At 46.1% G+C, this 20631-nt stretch overlaps 1 protein-coding gene across 4 annotated transcripts in view; it reads right to left on the bottom strand.

Annotated features, from left to right (window-relative positions):
• The window catches only part of cadpsa (Ca2+-dependent activator protein for secretion a), a 416704-nt gene extending 396506 nt beyond the window's left edge, over positions 1-20198 (bottom strand). For 2 of the 4 annotated variants that reach the window (XM_067998836.1, XM_067998835.1), the window contains exon 1: positions 19367-20197. In XM_067998836.1, the coding sequence (XP_067854937.1) occupies positions 19367-19702 (336 nt within the window). In that variant the 5' untranslated portion in view covers positions 19703-20197. Of the gene's footprint in view, positions 1-19366 lie in introns of all 4 variants that reach the window. The other 2 variants (XM_067998838.1, XM_067998837.1) reach the window with 2 other exon arrangements.
• Positions 20199-20631: the final 433 nt, after the last annotated feature.

The following is a 20631-nucleotide window of genomic DNA, read 5'->3' on the forward strand; positions in this document are numbered from 1 at the left end:
CGGCTGTTTTAATTACAACAGAGGAGATTAAGGCGCGATTTGATGGAAGTGTTTAAAATTTTGACAAAGTAGATGGAAGCAAACTGTTTCCACTGGTTAAGGGGTCTAGAACAAGGGGACGTAGAAGGTTAAATGTAAGAGGTTTAGGAGAACAGGAGAAACTTATTTTACACAGAACGTTGTGAGGCTGTGGAATGCACTACCAGAGTTGGTGATTGAAACAGAGACCATGGGCCCGATTTTAGCAGGCCTGCGGGTTCCCAGCGGGTGGTCCTTCGGGAGCATGGAAAACGCGGACGGCTAAATGAGTGCGCCCCCCCGCGCGATCGCGGGATAATTGATTCCATTAAGCCGTGGTTACGGGTTCTCCGCTCCCCAGCTGCGCGCCGGCGGGCTGCGCATGCGCATTAACGTTATCGCGATGGAGGAGCTCCATTTAAGGGGCAGTCCCCCAAAGCCCCTCCTGCTTCAAGCAAGAGGCATCACAGCATGGCGCACCCCAGGGGCAAGGCTGCGCCACGGTTCTCCGACTTCGCGATGCAGCTGCTTCTGGAGGCTGTGAGGAGGAGGAGGGAGACGCTGTTCCCGACGGACGGACGCAAGTGCCCTGGCTCCGTCACCAGGAAGGCATGGGCAGAGGTGGCGGCGGAGGTCAGCAGCAGGGCCAACACCCCCAGGACATGGGAGCAGTGCCGCAAGCGGTTCAATGACCTCACTAGGTCCGGCAAAGTGAGTACACTAACGCACCCTCCCACAACCCGTCTCCAACATCACGCCAAACACATCACAACCCCTTCTGCACAGCCACCACAGCGCTCCCGCAGCAATCCTCACAGCCACTCACTCACCATCCTCGCCGTGCCCGCAAGTACCCACTGTCCCTGTCCCCACTCGAACACTACCACACACCCCAATCCCCATGCAATGGGATGGGCATGTGGCACACGCATCCTCCCATCCATCTGCCCCACGCTCAACCCACCCACACCGATGCTTGAGGCGTCTCACTATGCAATCTGCACTCACTCACGCATCTGTGTTTTGCCTTGACAGGAGAAGAGATGCAAGAACGCGCGAGAAAGGGCCCGCACCGGAGGGGGCCCGCCGCACGTGCTGGAACTCACGGATGCAGAGGTGGAGGCGCTCGACATCAGCGGAACGCAACATTGCCTCTCCGTGGCGGATGGCGAGTCTGGCGCTGCAGAAACGGCCGGTAAGGGAAAGCTGACACTCAACACCCATGATCGCGAGTGACCGTATCATCACCTGCCATCAGGCGCACCGTAACGTTTGTGCACATGCCTCATAGTGCCCTCTGTTCTCTTGCTGGGCCGTCTGCGAGCGCTGTGTGTGAGGAGGGCGATTCCTCAGAGGACATGCCGGTCTCTGAGGGTGCATCGTCACATATGAGCCAACCATCCACCAGCGCAGAGACACGCACCTCGGTGGGTCCCCCTCGCCAACTAGTTGGGGTTGCACATGGTGATTCACCGCGCACGTGTGAGCATGAGCAGACCCTGGTGGCAGGGGCAGCCGCGGAGGGTCCGCGTCGGTGGGAGCACTCATCTCCAGGCTCTGCTCAGCCGGACCCAGATGCTGAACCCAGGGGGCCAACAGTCAAAAGGAGAGCCGTCGAGGGGCACCAGCACATTGCCGAGGTACTGGGAGAGGTGCCACGCGCATTGTCCACGATCGCGCAGGTGATGGAGGAGTCCAACTCCTGCATGCAGGCATTGGTGGCGCAGGTACAGGAGGGTATCGGCAACATAGTGTCGTGGGTAGGTGCGGGAGCGTCTGCGGTGGAGGACAGGCTAGCCTCCCTCGAGCGTCACGCACAGCTGAACATCGAGTCCATGCAGGCCCTGACAACGGCTGTACCGATTCAGGCTGAGCAACATTCCGCCGCCATAAACAGGCTGACGGATACACTAGGGGTGGCCTTGCAAGGCCTCACACATGCCATCCAAACTGTCGTCCAGCAGGGTGGAAGGGGTGATGTGGGCCGAGGCCACAAGAGGGATGATGGTGAACAGGGACATGGAAGCGGGGACGCTACTCAAGGTGCCCCCACGTCCCACCCGTTGCCCCCCTCTCAACCAGTACCCTCAATGGTGCCTCCTTTCCAGGTGGCCGAGTCTGCCCCTGCACAGGTGCAGGAGGAGCAGTCTGTGGAGGTGCCCTCACGGGCACCGAAACCCAGGGGCCGTCCGCCAAAAGCATCTACCCGGTCAGGGCAAGAACAGGAGCAACCTGCCACTACCTCTGCTGGAGCCACAGGGGTAGCACCACGTAGGGGTTCCCGTAAACGAAAGCCAAGGGCGTTATAAGCACAAAGGGAATGCACCAGGGTGTCTGTTCATTTATACACTTTTTGTTTATAGTCGTTCACCATGTACATATTAAACATAATCGTTCTCACCACTCCTGCCACCTCTCGTCTATTCTTCTGCGGCTTGTGCAATAGGTACGTTGCGTGCGGCCCATCATGACGGCGAACACCTGCTGCCGCCCATTGGGCACACTACTGTGGGTGCAGGAGTACTGGCAACACTCTTCTGTGGAGGGGGCTGGTATGGCCGCTCGTATGTGCAGGTGATGAGATGTGAACGCCTCAGACTGTCTGACTCTAGGAGAACCGTTGACATATGAGTGCCTCCCTGGCCTGGCGAGCATCCCGGTGAGCCGGTGTTCGGCGCATGGGTCGTTCATCATCCTCTCGCGCGGCCTCCCCCTCCCCCTCCCCCTCCCCCTCCCCCTCCACCTCCCCCTCCACCTCCTCATCGTCGTCCTCAATGTGGGTGGCGGGTGTGGATGGGGCCTCCTCCAGCGGCACCCCTCTCTGTTGGGCCATGTTGTGCAGGGCACAGCAGACAACTATGATTCGTCCCACTCTGAATGGCGTGTATTGGAGCGCTCCCCCAGAACGATCAAGGCACCTGAAGCGCATCTTGAGCAGCCCTATGGTCTGCTCAATTGTAGACCTGGTAGCAATGTGGCTGTCATTGTATCGACGCTGCGGCTCGGTGATGGGGTTCCTCAGAGGTGTCATGAGCCACGTGTGCAGGGGATACCCCTTGTCGCCGAGGAGCCAGCCGTTGCCGGTGTTGGGTGCGTGGAAGAGGGGCGGGACGGTGGACTCCCTGAGGACGAAGGCATCGTGGCAGCTGCCGGGGTATCTGGCGCACACGTGTAGGAATCTCTGGCGGTGGTCACAGATGAGCTGGGCGTTCATGGAGTGATACCCCTTCCTGTTGATGAACAGCCCTGGCTCATGCGGAGGTGCCCGTATGGCGATGTGGGTGCAGTCGATTACACCCTGCACCCGTGGGAAGCCAGCCATGGCATGGAATCCAACCACCCTCTCCATCTGGCTGCGCTCGTCCATGGCGAAGTTGATGTAGTGCGAGGCCCTGTGGAACAACCCATCGGTGACCTGCCTTATGCACTTGTGTGCAGAGGACTGACAGACCCCGGTGATGTCCCCGGTGGCACCCTGGAAGGATCCGGATGCGAAGAAGTTGAGGGCAGTGGTGACTTTGACGGCGACGGGTAGGAAGATGCTGCTTGGTCCATCCGGGAGCAGCTCTTCATTAAGGAGGCTGCAGATGTCGGCGACTACCTGGCGATTGACTCTGAGCCTCCGTATGCACTGCTCCTCGGAGAGGTCCATGAAGCTGAGCCTCGGTCTGTAGACCCTGTGCGGAGGGTAGTGCCTCCTGCGACGCATCTCTCTCTGCGGTTGCCCTCCCTCCTGCTGTGCAGGTGGGTGTGCCGCAGCACCGTGTTGGGGGGCTCCACGTCGATGAGGCGGACGGCGTGGACTGCGAGGCTGCTGGGGCTGGTGATGCTGTTCGTCCTCCGAGGATGTCGAGGCGGCCCCCATCTGGCAGGTGTTGGTCTGAGGGGTTGTGCAGGGTAGGTGGGTGTTTCCTCGCACTGGGGCTGCGGTTCCACGTCGGTGTTTCTTCTGGCTTGGAGGGGGGTGGTGGAGGGCAGGCGTTGTACTATGTGACGGAGTGGCCTCCTGCGTTGGTGAGGGGTCTCCCCCCAACTGTGGAGTGCACCTTGGCAGCTGCCACAGGCTGCTGGCTGCAACACGTCCGGTTGGAGTGAGACTGTTTCCCCCAGTATGTGAAACAGTCTGAGTTGAAGGTAAAATCCCACACTTCCTGTTATGACAGCTGAATCAGGTCATTTAATGACCTGAACAAGCAAAGTAAATACACTCAAGTGGCATCCCGCTGGCTTTAATTGCCTGCGGGATTCCCACCAGCGGGGGCTGCGCACGCAGCCCCGCACGTCAGCGCGGAACCCGGAAGTGGCTGGGATCGAGGCGCGATCCGGTCCCGCACCTGGGGATCGGGATTATCGAGGCCCCCCCGCCGAGAACGCACCCGAAACCCGGTGCTAAAATCGGGCCCCATGTCAACATTTAAGAATAAGTGGTTGACAGATAGGGGAATAAAGGGATATGGGAACAGAGTGAGCACATGGGATTAAGACTGTTGCTCATATGGAGGATAAACATCAACATGACTGGTTGGGCTGAACGGCCTGTTTCCATATTGTAAATTCTATGGGCATAATTTTAGTCTGGAGGCGGGAAGGTCGAATTGCAGATGGGAAACCCGGAAGTACGGGTTTCCCGGACGTCCTTACGATTTTGACGTAAGGACATCTCTTATTTTTTTTGGATGGTTTCCCACCTGACAGGCCGGCCTGATTGACAAGCTGGTCTCGGTCGGACGGGAGGAGAACAAGGAAGAGGTGAGGGTTCAGGTAAGTCTTAGATTGGATGGATATGGGGTGGGGGGTGGCATTTAGTCATCGAGGTTCAGTCACGGGGTAGGGGGGGTCAGTCACCTGGTTGGGGGGGGGGGGGGTTGGGATCGGGATCGGGGGTTATCGCGGGGGTTGCGATCGTTGGTGTGGTTGCGATCGTTGGTGGGGGGTCGCGTTTGTTGGTGGGGAGTCGCGAGCGTTGATGGGTTGGGGGGGGGGGTGGGGGGGGGAGGTTCGCTGCAGGCAGGCTTGTTGAGCCTGGGGGAAGTACTCCTGCTCCTCCGGGCCTACAAGTAATGCTACAAAGGCACTTACCTGCAGTTTCGGCTCTTCTTGCCGCCTCTCACGCGGTGTGAAGGAGAAGGCCCGGGAATCCTGGCCTCCAGAGGCTAAAATCACAAAATCTGAAAAACTGGAGGCCCGTAACCTCCTTGAAAGGTTTTAGTGACCAACCCACCCCCTGAGAGCGGGTCGATTGCCCACCCCTTGTCCAGCCTCCGTGAAAACCGGAAATGGCCGGGTTTGAAATTGTTGCAATTTTTAATGCCCCCCACCCCCAACCATTTTTCCAGGCTAAAATCATGCACTATATGTCACTCAATACTGCAACCAATACATGCATAGTAAAGTTCAAACATATGTCATTACACCCTTGCCTTATATAAGCAAGTCTACCATTTTGAAAATGTTAACAGGACTGAGACCTGAAGCTGCACTGTAGACATTTGGCAGAGCCTATAAGGAAGAACCCTTTAAAAGCAACTCCACCTGAACTAACTATGGAGACAGATTAATTGTCATTTGGTTTATAATCAACTAAACAAAGTTGGTGGAATTGGCAATTCAGCATGATCATGAGTGAATTCAATACATTTATTTTGAGGTCAACTGTTTCTTGACTGATCATTAATATTTCTACACAGCATCACAGTCAAGTAAACCAGAAATGTCATGCTCCCCACTGAGTGTTTACAATCTGTTTATCTGCCGCTCAGTGGCACATCTATTTGGTATATGTGATGATTCAAGTACCAGTGAGAGGACAGGATAGTTATGCATCAACTAAACCATTCCTGATAATGGTAACTAGTCCAGGATACTGAAAAGATATACGTATAAATGATATGTATATAAAAGAAATACATATAAATATGCTATAAGCCTTTTATATACTCACCAATAAAGCAAGCTGGCTACCTATATAGTCATTTCTAATCCTGCTGTTATTTCTAGTATGCTATGAACAGACTAACAATACCAAAATAGCAACATTATTAAACACTGGGGGACAAGTCAAAATGAGAAAACTAATGTTTAATGAAAAGCCTAATTTTGCTTGCATCGTGATTAAAATGCCTACAATATCAAAAATGATTTTAATTAATAATTTCAAAAACTCTGCTTTAGTTCCTGAATCACCATCTTTTTTCTTACACTTTACAACCTTGGTGGTTTTATGTACTATTGGTCTTAGCCCTTCATCTAGGTTTTTCAATAAAAAAGATAGCGCATCTTCAAATAACCAATTTATTTTTGAAGTCTAATATTATCTTTAAATCACTACAGGCAATAGAATTGGGAAAATATGTAATGTCTGAGTAAGATTTTTAATAACTGTTTAATTTAGCCTATCTACGTATGATAAGATGTTGCACTGTTGTGATCTTTGACCTGCTCTGGTTATAATCCCTTGTCTGACAGAACACTTTATTAAGCACAATTAATTCCCTATCAGTGTGGAGCAACCTCAAAATTGTTTAGTAATTATATCATACTATCATAGTATGTTACAGCACAGAAGGAGGCCATTTAGCCCATCATGCCTGTGCCAGCTCTTTGAAAGAGCTATCCAATTAGTCCCCGTCCCCTGCTCTTTCCCAATAGCCTGTAATTTTTTTTCCCTTCAAGTATTTATCCAATTCCCTGTTGAAAGTTATTATTGAATCTGCTTCCACCACCCTTTCAGGCAGTGCATTCCAGATCATTACAACTCGCTGCGTAAAAACAGCTTCCTCATGTCGCCCCTGGTTCTTTTGCCAATCACCTTATATCTGTGTCCTCTGGTTAATGACCCTTCTGCCACCAGAAACAATTTCTCCTTATTTACTCTATCAAAACCGTTCATGATTTTGAACACCTCTATCAAATCTCCTCTTAACCTTCTCTGCTCTAAGGAGAACAACCTCAGCTTCTCCAGTCTCTCCACATAACTGAAGTCCCTCATCCCTGGTCCCATTCTAGTAAATCTCTTCTGCACCCTCTCTAAGGCCTTGACATCCTTCCTAAAGTTTGGTGCCCAAAATTGAACACAATACTCCAGCTTAGGCCTAACCAGTGTTTTTTTAAAGGTTTAGCATAACTTCCTTGCCTCTATTAATAAAGCCATGGATCCCATATGCTTTTTTAAACAGCATTCTCAACTTGTCCTGCCACCTTCAAAGATTTGTGTACATACACCCCCAGGTCTCTCTGATCCTGCACCCCCTTTAAATTGTACCATTTATATTGCCTCTCCTCATTCTTCCTATTAAAATGTATCATTTCACACTTCTCTGCGTTTAATTTCATCTGCCATGTGTCTGCCCGTTTCACCAGTTTGTCTATGTCCTCCTGATATCTGTTACTATCCTTCACATTGTTTACCACATTCCTGAGTTTCATGTCATCTGCAAAGTTTGAAATTATACCTTGCATACCCAAGTCCAGGTCATTAATATATATCAAAAAGAGCAGTGGTCCTAATATCCTGGGGAACACCACTAAATACTACCCTCTAGTCTGAAAAACAACCGTTCACCACTACTCTCTGCTTTCTGTCCCCTAGCCAATTTTGTATCCACACTGCCAAAGTCCCTTAAGCCCCATGGACCTTAATTATGCTTAAAAGTCTATGATGTGGCACTTTATCAAATGCCTTTTGAAAGTCCATATATACAACATTAACCGCACTACCCTCATCAACCCTTTCCGTTACTTCATCAAAGAACTCTATCACGTAGGTCAAACACAATTTTCCTACAATAAATCCATGCTGACTTTCATTTATTAGCCCATACTTTTCCAGTGCCAATTAATTTTGTCCCGGATTATTGTCTCTAAAAGTTTCCCCACCACTGACGTTAGGCTAACTGGCCTTTAATTGCCGGGTTTATCCCTCTCCACTTTTTTGAACAGGGGTGTAACATTTGCAATCCTCCAGTCCCCATATCTAAGGAGGATTAGAAGATTGTGGCCAGAGCCTCCGCAATTTCTACCCTTACATCCCTCAATAACCTAGGATACATCCCATCTGGACTGGCTGACTTTTCTACTTTGAGTATTGCCAACCTTTTATGTACCTCCTCTTTATCTATTTTTATCCTATCCATATCGCCACTACCTCCTCCTTTACTGCTGCATTGGCAGCATCCTCTTCTCTCGTGAAGACCGATGTGAGGTATTTATTTAGTGCCGCAGTCATACTCTCTGCCTCCACAATAAGATCTCCTTTTCTATCCTCAATCGACTCCTCCCTTCCTTTGACTACCCTTTTACTATTTATATGTTTATAAAAGACCTTTGGGTTCCCTTTTATGTTAGCCACTAATCTATTCTCATACTCTCTCTTTGCCCCTCTTATTCCCTTTTTTAGATCTCATCTGTACTTTCTGTATTTATTAATTTTCCACCTAATAAGTTATCAAGAAAACTTGAAAAATTGGTTCTAATAAAATGTTTCTGTCTACCGTTGAAAGTGATACGTGAGCTGTGGGTAGCTGGGCACAGCTCTATTGAGAGATGTAAAATAGCATCACTCTAAGGTTCAAAAATCAAGTGTGCTATATGCAGTCTCTGACACCAATTGATAGAAACATAGGTTTTTCTTGATTTCTTCAGAGCTGAACTGATTGCCAGATGCTTCTGTGTGAGTACTGGCCACACAATGATCAAAGGTAATTTTGGTATAACTTTTTGTGGCTTTTCTAAAGTTCTCAGTGGTTTGCATGTTCCTAAGTTTTTTTCCACTTTGTGAATTTCTCTTTATTTTACAACTAAAATAAATAATGTATTTTAATCTATTTTGTGATTAGTTATTCATGCCACATCTGTTAAAATCTTAATTTCAGATGATACACAGTAATCAATTATAGATTTCTTCCTTGATTCATTCATAGATGTCACAAGTTAACATCACTGTGAATATGATCACACATCAAGGACATGAGGTGCACAGATAGCTGCAGCTGGCACAAAACTGATTAGAACTGAATCAGCACTCTCTCCCTCCCCCTGCCAGATCAGAATATTATGTCTTATTATAAAAAAGAACAGGCATAAGGAAATTAATACAAGGCTACAGATTACAGTGATGAACTGCCTGAACCTTCCCTTCAAAGCTTGAAGTCACTATCGGAATACCGTAGATTACATCTTTGTAATCACTCGCAGGTATTCATTATTTCACATGTAAGTGATTATGCTTATTTTAGACTGCATAAATTTATTATATGATAAATTCAATTTGTAGAAGTTTAGAATTATGAAATCTTTGGAACTAAAACAGATTATTCTGCAATGAAAGTGAAGAAAGAAACAAAGGAAGGACCGACAGAGTGAGTATTTATACAGTGCCTTTCATGTCTTCTGGATGTCTCAAAGAACTTTTGTAAACAATTTTACAACACCAAGTTATAGTCCAACAATTTTATTTGAAAATCACAAGCTTTCGGAGGCTTCCTCCTTCCTCAGGTGAATGTCAAGAAATCCTCGAACCCTGGACTGGTGTTGTAAAATTGTTTACAATTGTCAACCCCAGTCCATCACTGGCATCTCCACATCAAAGAACTTTCGAACCAAAGGGTAACTTTTGAAATGCAGTCACTGTTGTCACGTAGGCAAATATAAAGTACATAATATGACATCTTGAAAGGGTTGAGACAAAAGTATTTATCAGTTTAAAGGTTATATAACTAATAATTTGCAAACTGAATTCCTCAAATGTGCCTATAATTTTACTTAATCCCATTTTGTTAACATATAACAATTACTGCATGGAAGTAATTAATCCTGGGATATCTGAAGCTAATTGCTCGCTATTTAATACTTTTGCAGTTTAAAATATACTGGAATATTTTCTTCAGATGACTATTTTTAATAAATAAACCAGTTCCCCTGGCTCAAATAGTGGGTGCATTTTAGCCTTAACTACAAGTTCAAGCTGCAAGTTTAAAGTTACCTGGGCCCACTGCCCATCCCCCGACCCACTGCCCATCCCCCGACCACGCCTGCTCTTTGTTTTCATCAGTGAGCGCTGGATCTTTGCTCAAATTTGGCTTCCAAATTCCCGGACTTCTCTGCCGTCAAGACTACGCTACTCCACTGGACTACACTGTAAGTCTCAGCTGCTGTGACTCTGATCTGCTTTTCAATTGTTTAGGTTTTAAGGCAACTTTGTCTAGCCTACAGCCCATCCCCCACCACTGCTGTTACCTGCTGAGTTTATGACTGACCTACTGGTCCTACTGGTTTTTCAGCTTTATTTTGCTACACTGTGGTTCCTGGCCAGAAATTCACTCTGCCAGGCCGTAGTCCATTTCTCCACCGTTTCTAGATCTTATAGTGACCTTCAGTTTTTCTGCCCCGTGATCGGTTCTGTTCTTCATTCCATGGAAATACCTCCAGCAGTGCGTCCTCCAATACTCCACCCTTCGAAAATAGCTTCTGGGCTCACTCGCCCTCCATGCCTGTCTCCGAACCTGGACATCAGTTTGTCGATGCTCCAAGCCGACGCCACCCTATCTACGTCAACTTTATCCCACCATGGGACCTCCGACTTTAACTTTGGACTCCCTCCTATTGTCTCCTCTCTATCTTGCTATGTAACCGCGCCTATGTAACTTGAGTTTCCCTGAGTCCATTCGCGTGCGCATTTTGGCTGCAGCTCCGGACTCGAGCCCATCACTTCTATTTCCCCTTTCTTCACCATTTTTCTTCTTTTCTCTTTACCCCTCCTAGGCCCCTCTTTCTTATTGCCATGCCTCCTTTCATTTCTCCCCTCTCAGGTACTCTGCCCCCACCCCCGCCAAATCCCTACCCCAACCTTTCAGCATTCCTCGACCTTTCTACTCTCCTGCCACCATCCCAGGCTTGACTGCCTCTTAGTTAAGCCCACAGCTTCCCTCTGTGCCTCTCTTGACATCCTCCGAAGGGCCCATCAAGGCACTCGTCACTGCCTCCGTAAGAGCAGCATCCCCAGCTGCCCTATCCTACTCTCTCACTGACTTTCCTGCCCAGCAGGCCTAATAGGAGCTAATCTTTTCAATCTCCTTCCCATCCCACTCACCCCTCCCAATGCTGAACCCGTGGACTCTGCCAGCAGATCAGCTATCACTGCCCCTCTCCGCATCTCTCACCAGAATGTCCGTTCACTTGGACAAGGCCCTTGCCATCCGTGAGCTTATTGTGAATGATTGCGTGGACACCATGGCCTTGACGGAAACCTGGCTGACGGGTGATGACACCTTCCCCCTTAATGAAGCCACTCTGCCAGGCTATATCTTCCAACACTCGCGCCATCCAGGCCACCACGGTGGTGGTATGGCCCTTATCACTAAAATCACACTTTGGTCTCTGTCCCTTCCCTTCCTTTGAGCATCTCACCTTGTTCCACCCCTCTTGCCTTTCCTTTAAAATCCACGTTCTCTATCGCCCACCAAAGTACCACGCCAAGTTTCTCACCGAGATATCTTCCCTGCTTTCCTCCCTCAGCCTCTGCACTGAGCGACTCCTCATCATCCATGACTTCAACCTCCATCTCAACTCATCATGCTCTCTCTCCTGAGTTCACTGTCCTCCTATCCTCCCTTAATCTCACCCCCCATATAAACTCCCCTACCTATATTCACGGCCACCCCTTCGACCTTGCCATCTCAAGTGGCCTCTCTACTCCCATCGTGTCAATCATGGATAAGGCCATCTCTGATCACATCCTTGTATCCCTCTCCAACCACATCCCCCTTCCTCCTCCCAACCCACTTTCTCTGTGTTCGCCCCTGGAAAAAACTCTTCCCCAGGTCACTTACAACGGCACTTTCAAATTCCCAACTGTCTAGCCTTTGACCCTCCATTCACCAAGACATTTCTGCAACTGCCGATCTGCTCAATCACACCCTCACCTCCACCTTTGATGCTCTTAAAACCATTACTCTCTTTCACCCTGGTCCTTCCCCCTGGTACGGCCCTCATCTCAACTCCCTTAAGTCCAAGGGACGCAGACCTGAACGTTTATGGCAGACAACGGGTTTAGACATTCATCGCCAGATCTGGCTGGACCACATAAAGCCAAAACTGCTTTATGTGCCAAAACTGCTCAGTATTCCAGGATCATCCTGGAATGCAAAAATAACCCCCGGCTTCTTTTCTCCACTAAAAACCATCTTCTTAAACCCCTCTCCCCTGCCCACTCCACCCTCACCTCCAACGAAAAGTGCGAGCAGCTCATGGGCTTCTTTGTCACTAAGATTGAGACCATCCGTTCAGCTGCCTCTGCCGCTTCCCTCCCTTCCCCTAGCCCAGCAAGACAAATTTCCCCTAAGGTTCCCCCCTGCCCTAGCCCTGAACTCGCATCTTTCTCTAGTTTCTCTCCTATCTCCCCTCATGCCTTCTTTGAGCTCATCTTGACCATGAGATACACCTCCTGCTCCCTCGACCCTATTCCTACTAAACTACTGACCACCCAACTTCCCTTCCTGGCCCCCATGTTAGTTGATATTGTTAATGGTTCCCTCTCCTCAGGTACTGTCCCCCTCCCCTTCAAATCTGCAGTCATCACACCCCCTCCTCAAAAAAAACATCATTGTCCCCTCTGTCCTTGCAAATTACCGCCCCATCTCCAGCCTCCCTTTCCTCTCCAAAGTCCTTGAACATGCTGTTGCCTCCCAAATCCGTGCCCATCTTTCCCGCAACTCCAGGTTTGAATCCCTCCGATCAGTTTTCCGTCCCTGCCACAGTACTGAAGCGGCCCTTATCAAAGTCAGAAATTACATCCTACATGACTGTGACGATAGTAAACTATCCCTCCTTATCCTTCTCAACCAGTCTGCAACCTTTGACATGGTTGACCACACCATCATCCTACAACCCGTCTCCTCCGTCGTCCAGCTTGGTGGGACTGTGCTCGCCTGGTTCCATTCTTATCTATCCAGTCGTAGTCAGAGAATCACCTGCAATAGCTTCTCTTCCAGCTCCTGCACTGTTACCTCTGGAGTCCCTCAAGGAACTATCCTTGGGCACCTCCCATTTCTCATCTACATGCTGTCCCTCGGCAACATCATCCGAAAACACAACGTCAGATTCCACATGTACGCTGATGATACCCAGCTCTACCTCACAACCACCTCCCTCGACCCCTCCACTGTCTCTCATTTGTCACATTGCTTGTCTGACTGGATGAGCAAAAATTTCCTCCAACTAAACATTGGGAAGACCGAAGCCATTGTCTTTGGTCCCCAACGCAAACTTCTTTCCCTACCCATCTCTCTCTGTCTCCATCCCTCTCCCTGGCCACTGTCTGAGGCTGAACCGGACCGTTCGCAACCTTGGCGTCCTATTTGACCCTGAGATAAGCTTCTGACCACACATCCGCTCCATCATCAAGACCGCCTACTTCCACCTTTGTAACATCGCTCGTCTCCGCCCCTGCCTCAGCTCATCTGCTGCTGAAACCCTCATCTATGCCTTTGTTACCTCCAGCCTGGACCACTCTCCCTAAACTTGAGTTCATCCAAAACTCTGCTGCCCGTATCCTAACTCGCACCAAGTCCCGTTCTCCCATCACCCCTGTGCTTACTGACCTACATTGGCTCCTAGTCCGGGAACGCCTCGATTTTAAAATTCTCATCCTTGTTTTCAAATTCCTCCATGGCCTCGCCCCTCCCTATCTTTGTAACCTCCTCCAGCCCTACAACCCACCGAGATCTCTGCGCTCCTCCAATTCTTGCCTCTTGTGCATCCCCGATTTTAATTGCTCCACCATTGGCAGCCGTGCCTTCAGCTGTCTAGGCCCTAAGCGCTGGAATTCCCTCCCAGAACCGCTCTACCTCTCTTTCCTCCTTTAAGACGCTCCTTAAAACCTACCTCTTTGACCAACCTTTTGGTTACCTGTCCAAATATCTCCTTATATGGCTCGGTGCCAAATTTTGTTTGATAATGCTCCTATGAAGCGCCTTGGGACATTTTGCTATGTTAAAGGCGCTATATAAATTCAAGTTGTTGTTGTTGTTGAAAAAATGGGCAAGATTATAAGAACAAGTCTACTTTTGTGCTAAAATTGGCCAACAGAGAAAAGCATACCACTATCTAAAGGACATGATAAGTAGTTCAACATTTCACACAGTATTGTCGCAAAGCAGTTTGGTCTTCTAAAATTGGCTGTATTTATTGCTGAGGCATTGGATACTTCTCACTAACATTTAATGGAGGAGACATCTTGCATATTAACTCGGAATCTCAGAAAGCTACGGTTACTAGTGGTTTCAGAATATCTATGCTTTTTTTTTTACTTTGCATTCTCAGAACAGTTGTGATAGGTAAAAGGGACAAAAATAACTGAACTGCAATTTTGTCCAGCTAACATTGGTAAGACCAAAGTCAATATCTTCCACCCTGCCACAAAATATGCACCCTTGCCATCAATTGCAATTTCACCCCGCTCCCGGCCACTGTCTCAGGTTGAGCCTGACTGTCTGTAACCTCAGTGTCCCCGACTCCAAGCTGAGCTTCTAATGCTCTTCATTACAAAGACCACCTAATTTCAGCTCTAACATTGATGGCTCCACCCTCACCTCAGTCCATCTATTGCTGAAACCTTCATCCATGCCTTTGTCACCATTCCAATGTTCTCATGGCCAGCCTCCCATCCTCCACCCTCTGTAAACTTCAACTCATCCAAAACTCTGTTGCCTGTATCCTATCCCACACCAAATCCCGCTCATCTATTGTCCCTCGCTGACCTGCATTGGCTCCCAGTCCCTCAATGTCTCAAATTTAAAATTCTCAATCCCTTTATGGCTTTGCCCCTCCCCATCTCTCTAATCTCCTCCAACTCTACAATCCACCCCTCCAAACCCTCAGTTCCTCTGATTCTGGCCTCTTAGGCATCTCCCCTACCCTTTGCTCCACCATTGATGCCAGTGCCTTCAACTGCCTAGGGTCCCACTCTGGAATTCCCTTTCTAAACCTCTCCACCACCCTCTCCTCCTTTAAGATCAGCCTGAAAAACCACCTCTTTGACCACGGCTTTGATCACCACTCCTAATATCTTCTTCTATGGCTCGGCACTTATTTTTTCCTTATGCCTCTGTGAGGAATCTTAGTACATTTTTTCAACGTTGAAGGTGCTATATAAATGCAAGTTATTGCTACTCCTGTTCATCTGAAATTTTCTTAAATGCATTTAAATGGAGGATGCAAAATGAAAAGCAATGATTTATCATTGGAACACAAATCCTTCAGTTGGTAGAAAACAATCAGACTTCAAGATGTGCTTTAATTTTCCAATAAAGCACTGTAACATGTGCACCATTGTGATACTTAAAGATGTTTCAAATCATTTGATTAGAAGTAAAACTTTGTCCTGTCTTCTGCAATTGTAGTATGGAAGTGAGCAGTGATTCAGGTATGATGTTGGGTAACCTGACCTACAACAGCTGTTTCAAAGCCTGGTCTCAGTTTCTGAATGGCTGCTGAGCAGAAAAGGGCGAGAGAATTGTAAATAGGACTGGAAAAAAGGAAGGAGATTGGGTTGCAGAGGAAGCATGAATAAAAGCAACAGGAAACCAAGATCTGTATGAATACAATGTGGATGCAACACATAACAAAATATGTATAAATACAATGCAAATACATTTAGAAGTCAAAGGATAATTTGAAAAGATTATATATAAAAAAGCTCCCAACAAAAATAAAATTATGCATTGATTAAATAGAGAATAATGGACATCTGAGAGTGATTGCAAAGGAATAATTTAATCAATGAGTTCAGGCAACATCATAAAATCTGACTAAAAGTCAAGCAGATTATGACAATCAGATGAATTCCAAAATGAGATCATTGCTTCAACATCTCATGCTGGGATTTCTTATTCTTTAGAACATCTAGTCTAGATTTTTCTCTCAATAAGATGTAATGAATTTTAATTTTCTGGCAGTCACCCATCTATGATAATATACAAGTGTCTGCTCAGAGGTATTCTGGCAATGTTTAGACCAACTTTCATGAGATACTGTTCAAACAATTAAAATATATTTGCTGGAGTCTTACCCCACTGAGGAGAGGATTCCAGCCTTGTTGAAGAGGAGAGTATCTTTTTTTAAAACTGCTGATACCAGAGAATTGAGATTAAGCTCCAGCTGTCTTTATCTCCAGTGGCACTTTAAAATGGAACAATGGAATAAGGGCGAGTAATTTTATTGACTTGCCTCCAGTTATCCTATTCTACCATTACTGCCAGCATTAGTACCCAAAGAAGGTATTTTCCCCTTTTTATAGCTGTTTACTTACTGCCCAGTGCAGAATCCAGGCTATGCTATTTTGTTTCAGGTCCGAATTTGTGTCTGTATCAGCAATTAGTGTGGATGATGATTGTCAGTGTGCTCTGTGTTGTTGATACATGAAGATGCTCACACTGCAGATTAAGATATCTGTGATGTCATCATTATAGTATATCAAGAAATAGCCAGCAGTTGGTTAAAGTAAAGCAATTGTAAATTCTATATCCAGCATATCATAAAACTATAGATTGATAATAAGCATGCTGGGTGCCCTAACAGTGAGCTCCAACCACTAAATTTATAAATTGTGCTTCTAAGCTCTTAGTAATTCTATGGGTCATGCAGAATTTAAATCTGAATCCATGCGTCATTCAACTCAGACAATCAAACCGGTTCATATTTATGCTACAGACTTATTTTAACTGGGATCCTTAACAACCTCCAAAGAACAATAATGCTCACCACTCATTACCAAATCAAATAATAAAGTTTAAACATCTATTTGTGCATAAGACTAGAAATTTATGACCCCGATTGGGGCAAGAAGGGGTGGGGGGTTGTTGTCTTATCCCAAACCATATTCTGCCTCAGATTTCCCTACTAGCAAAGGATGCTACTCCCAGCAGCAATGCCATATCACTGCATCGCTATCAGCTGCTACCGTTCTGTGGCTCTAGCACTCTGTTTCCCCCCTCCCAAATTCAGCATAAGCTCCCACTGCTGATTTAAAATCAGACACAGCCTAGCAGGATAAATAAGGGAAAGGCAATTTTATTTATTTAATTGAAAATGGGAGGAAGAGTTGTTATTTAAATGTAATGGCACTGGAGGGGTTGAGCAACAGTGAACAGGCACACTCTGTATTGAAATGAGAAAGAACAAGAAAATCTATTTGTGAATACCAGAATACCAACTGAGATGAAGGTGAGAGTTTGATGGATAGAAGTTCTATAATATTGACCTTCATCTTCTACGACCATCATGGATTTATCCTTTTTTGGGAGGAATTTTGGGGGCTGTCACCTTATTTGTGGATCACCTAATATGCGAGTATTTATGTTTTTTCTGTACGTCCTACCAGTGTTATAACTCTTCAGTGACACAATGCAATTCGCGAAGCGATGGTTATTTTTTGGACATTATTTCTACAGTACAGGGCATAAATTTAATCTGACAGTATATTGAATACTACTGTTGTGCATAAAATTTGTACTTCATATCAAATTATGCAGGACCCGATGAGTATTATATCCTTATTACGAATGAGAAGCCCAGCTAATTCGCAGATGAAGTTTTAGAGCAACCATGATTCTTACTGAAAACCTGGCTCCTCCATTAAGAATACTGACCTGTAGAATTCTTTAAAAGTATAATTACAACATATTATTTCAATGGTAATAGTGCTTGTATGCATAAACCATTTATGATCTTGGTTTCAGTGTACCTATTGGCATATTTGAATTGATTGAATTCTCTAAAGGCCTACCAAAGCAGACCAAGAGTGTTTTGATCTTTAACCATTACATTTAATTGTGACTGTGTTTAATTATTTAACTAGTCTTGAATTATTTTGTCATTCAGATCCACAACAATCTAATTTAAAAAGAGTTTTAATCAAATATTGATTATATCAATATCACTTTTTCACTCAAACAGCATTAAATTGTCTATTTCTTCAGAGCCAGGGATTCACAGTGACTTTAAATTACTAATTTATTGTTCAAGCCTCTCAGACTAGTGGGTTTACATTTAAATTATTTTGTTGCAGAATAATTCTTCATCTGCTACAAAATATGTATTATACCCAAATAGCATTTAAAATAATTGTTTACAATTAATACTCAAAATATGTGTTACCAGTAAAGAAAGTACAGTATAAATACTCCAAAAAAAGTGTGGAACACTAGGATTCGTCCAGCAAGAGCAAAGCTTTTTCAGTTCTCCACTTTCAGAGATACAGGTCTAAACTAAATTACAAAGAACAAGCATAATATTTCCTAAATCTTCAGCAAACATGTGAATCAGACATTTCCAGATTACAAGTGTGCCAATGGGGACAGTAAGTACTGAATGCAGTACAAAGGCAGCAAGGGTCGTCATCCCAGGGTACCATGAAATGATCTGTGGCAACAGCCAAGGAAATGGCCCGTGTTACACACGGTGACATGCCAGTGCTATTCCATAAAATAAGGAGTGCTCTAATTTTTAAAAAAATCTGCACTAACATACTCCTTAATTTATATACAGCATCTGGAAATAATATTGTATTTGAGTTGGACATAAGCTATTACTAGTGCTGATTTTGAAATGTATTAGCACAATGACGCTGTAAGTAATAACCATTTTCAGCGCCACTTGGTGGTGACAGCGATGAACACATGAGGACGATGACGCCCCATGTTGTATCTCGGAGTGCAGGTGTGATTATTTGTCTGTTAGGATAGAGTTCCTAAAAAAAAATAAATGAACAGGTCATCCACGTCACAAATCGATCTTGAGTTTGTTTAATGGCACTATTTCATTCGATATGTCAGTATGTACTGTTAGGCAATGATAAAAATGCGCATCTGAGAACAAAGGGCAATTCACAGACCTTTTGATAGCGATGCGTTCTAAATCAAGTTTTTGCATTAGCTGGGTAGTTTGGCTTGATTGCAATTTCTGAAACCGAGCCACAAATCCAAAGCAACCGCAAAGTTGCCTTTAGCCTCCCCGCTATGATTAAGAAGTCACCTTGACTGCTAATTATTGGTTCTATTTAAGGACGCAAGTGCAATAAAGTACTTCCTTGCAGACTGGCTCCTCTGGGCGCCCTATAACTGTACGAGTACCGCTACTGCAGTGATAAGCAAAATAAGCACTCAGATCGATGAATTTTCAGCATCTCTGACGGCAGACCTAAGACATCAGCAATGTCAAAAACTGCTTGTATTTTTGCCATCAGCTGATTAACACGAGGTTAAACCTGTTCCAGAGGACGAGGTGTCCCTTTGTAACTAGAATGGCTGTTGATGCTTTGAGGCAGGACATGTTTCGTCCTCCTTAGCTGGCTTACCTTTTGCTGCCTCCTCGCCATGTCTGTGGGCTGCTTGGCATTGAATGGGTAGGCGATGCATCTCATCACAAAGACGTACAACTGAAGCTTTCTCTTTCTCTCTTCCTCTTCTTTCTGCAGCCTCTCGAGCTCTTCTTTCTCCTTTTCACTCACCACCGATGGGCTGGGGCTGGACGGTCGGATGCTGCTGCTCCGGCTGCTCGGTTGTAGTCCCCCGCTGCTCTCGCTGGTCCTGCTCGGGGATAATCGACTTCCCGGGGCCGGAGCTTGCACCTCCTTGTTCTCCTCTTCTACTATCTCCTCCGATTCCTCCTCACTAGACGACGGGTCCAACATTTTCGTGCGTTACCTGCACACACTCACTCACACACACTCACACACACAAAATAAAGCACAGGCGCCGTCAGCAGCTGGAAGCACGGTGTGAGTAAATAGAGGCAGAGGCGAGCTCCCCTTTGCTCTGCACGGATTGTCAGCAGGCAGGAAGCCGATTGCTTACGTTTTTGTGATTTAACTCTCCTCTCACCGACAGAAGGTATTAGGGATGTGCACAGTTCGGGATCGAGGCTTTATTCATCCACAATCCCTTTCTGCCTGCCGGATTCTGTCAATAAAATGTGATCGATGGCCACCACTTCCTGCTACAGGTCTGCAACGCAGCTAAAAGCAAAAAAAAAAGGAATGGTCACATCAGAGAACACCTATTAACTGCAAAGATTGTTTTCTTGAAAATCTGACTCGACTCATAATATGTAATAACATTGCACATGCACTGTACCCGAGGGAGGGCGTATCGCCGCCTTCCGTTGTCATTAGATACAATGCATGGAACTGGGACATTAAAATAAACAAACTAGTTTCATCAGAAATCAGCGATTCATTATTGCGTTTGAAACAAATAATCATCGGAGTTCAATCCCCGATTTATTTAAACGGGAAACTGTAAAATATTTGTAAATAACACAATGACAAAAGAAATAAACAAATATAATTTCCTGACTATTGGAATAAATTGGAAGGATTCAATTTTTTAAAAAATAAATCATTTTGAAAGCAGAGTTTAAATTCAATGGAACCGGCAAATATGAATTATGCTAGGTCAAATTACATTGTGTGAATTCAATAGTTCTCGTAAATAAAATACCCAGATCAAGAAGTTAAGTTTCGTGCATTCCCATAACCATATTACACACAAATGCACATTATTTGTTAGGGCTCATATGGCTTTGTAGATTATCGATTTCTGCACCCAGGCGAATTTTCAT

Source organism: Heptranchias perlo, chromosome 17, assembly GCF_035084215.1.
Source record: "Heptranchias perlo isolate sHepPer1 chromosome 17, sHepPer1.hap1, whole genome shotgun sequence".
NCBI classification, from domain to species: domain Eukaryota; kingdom Metazoa; phylum Chordata; class Chondrichthyes; order Hexanchiformes; family Hexanchidae; genus Heptranchias; species Heptranchias perlo.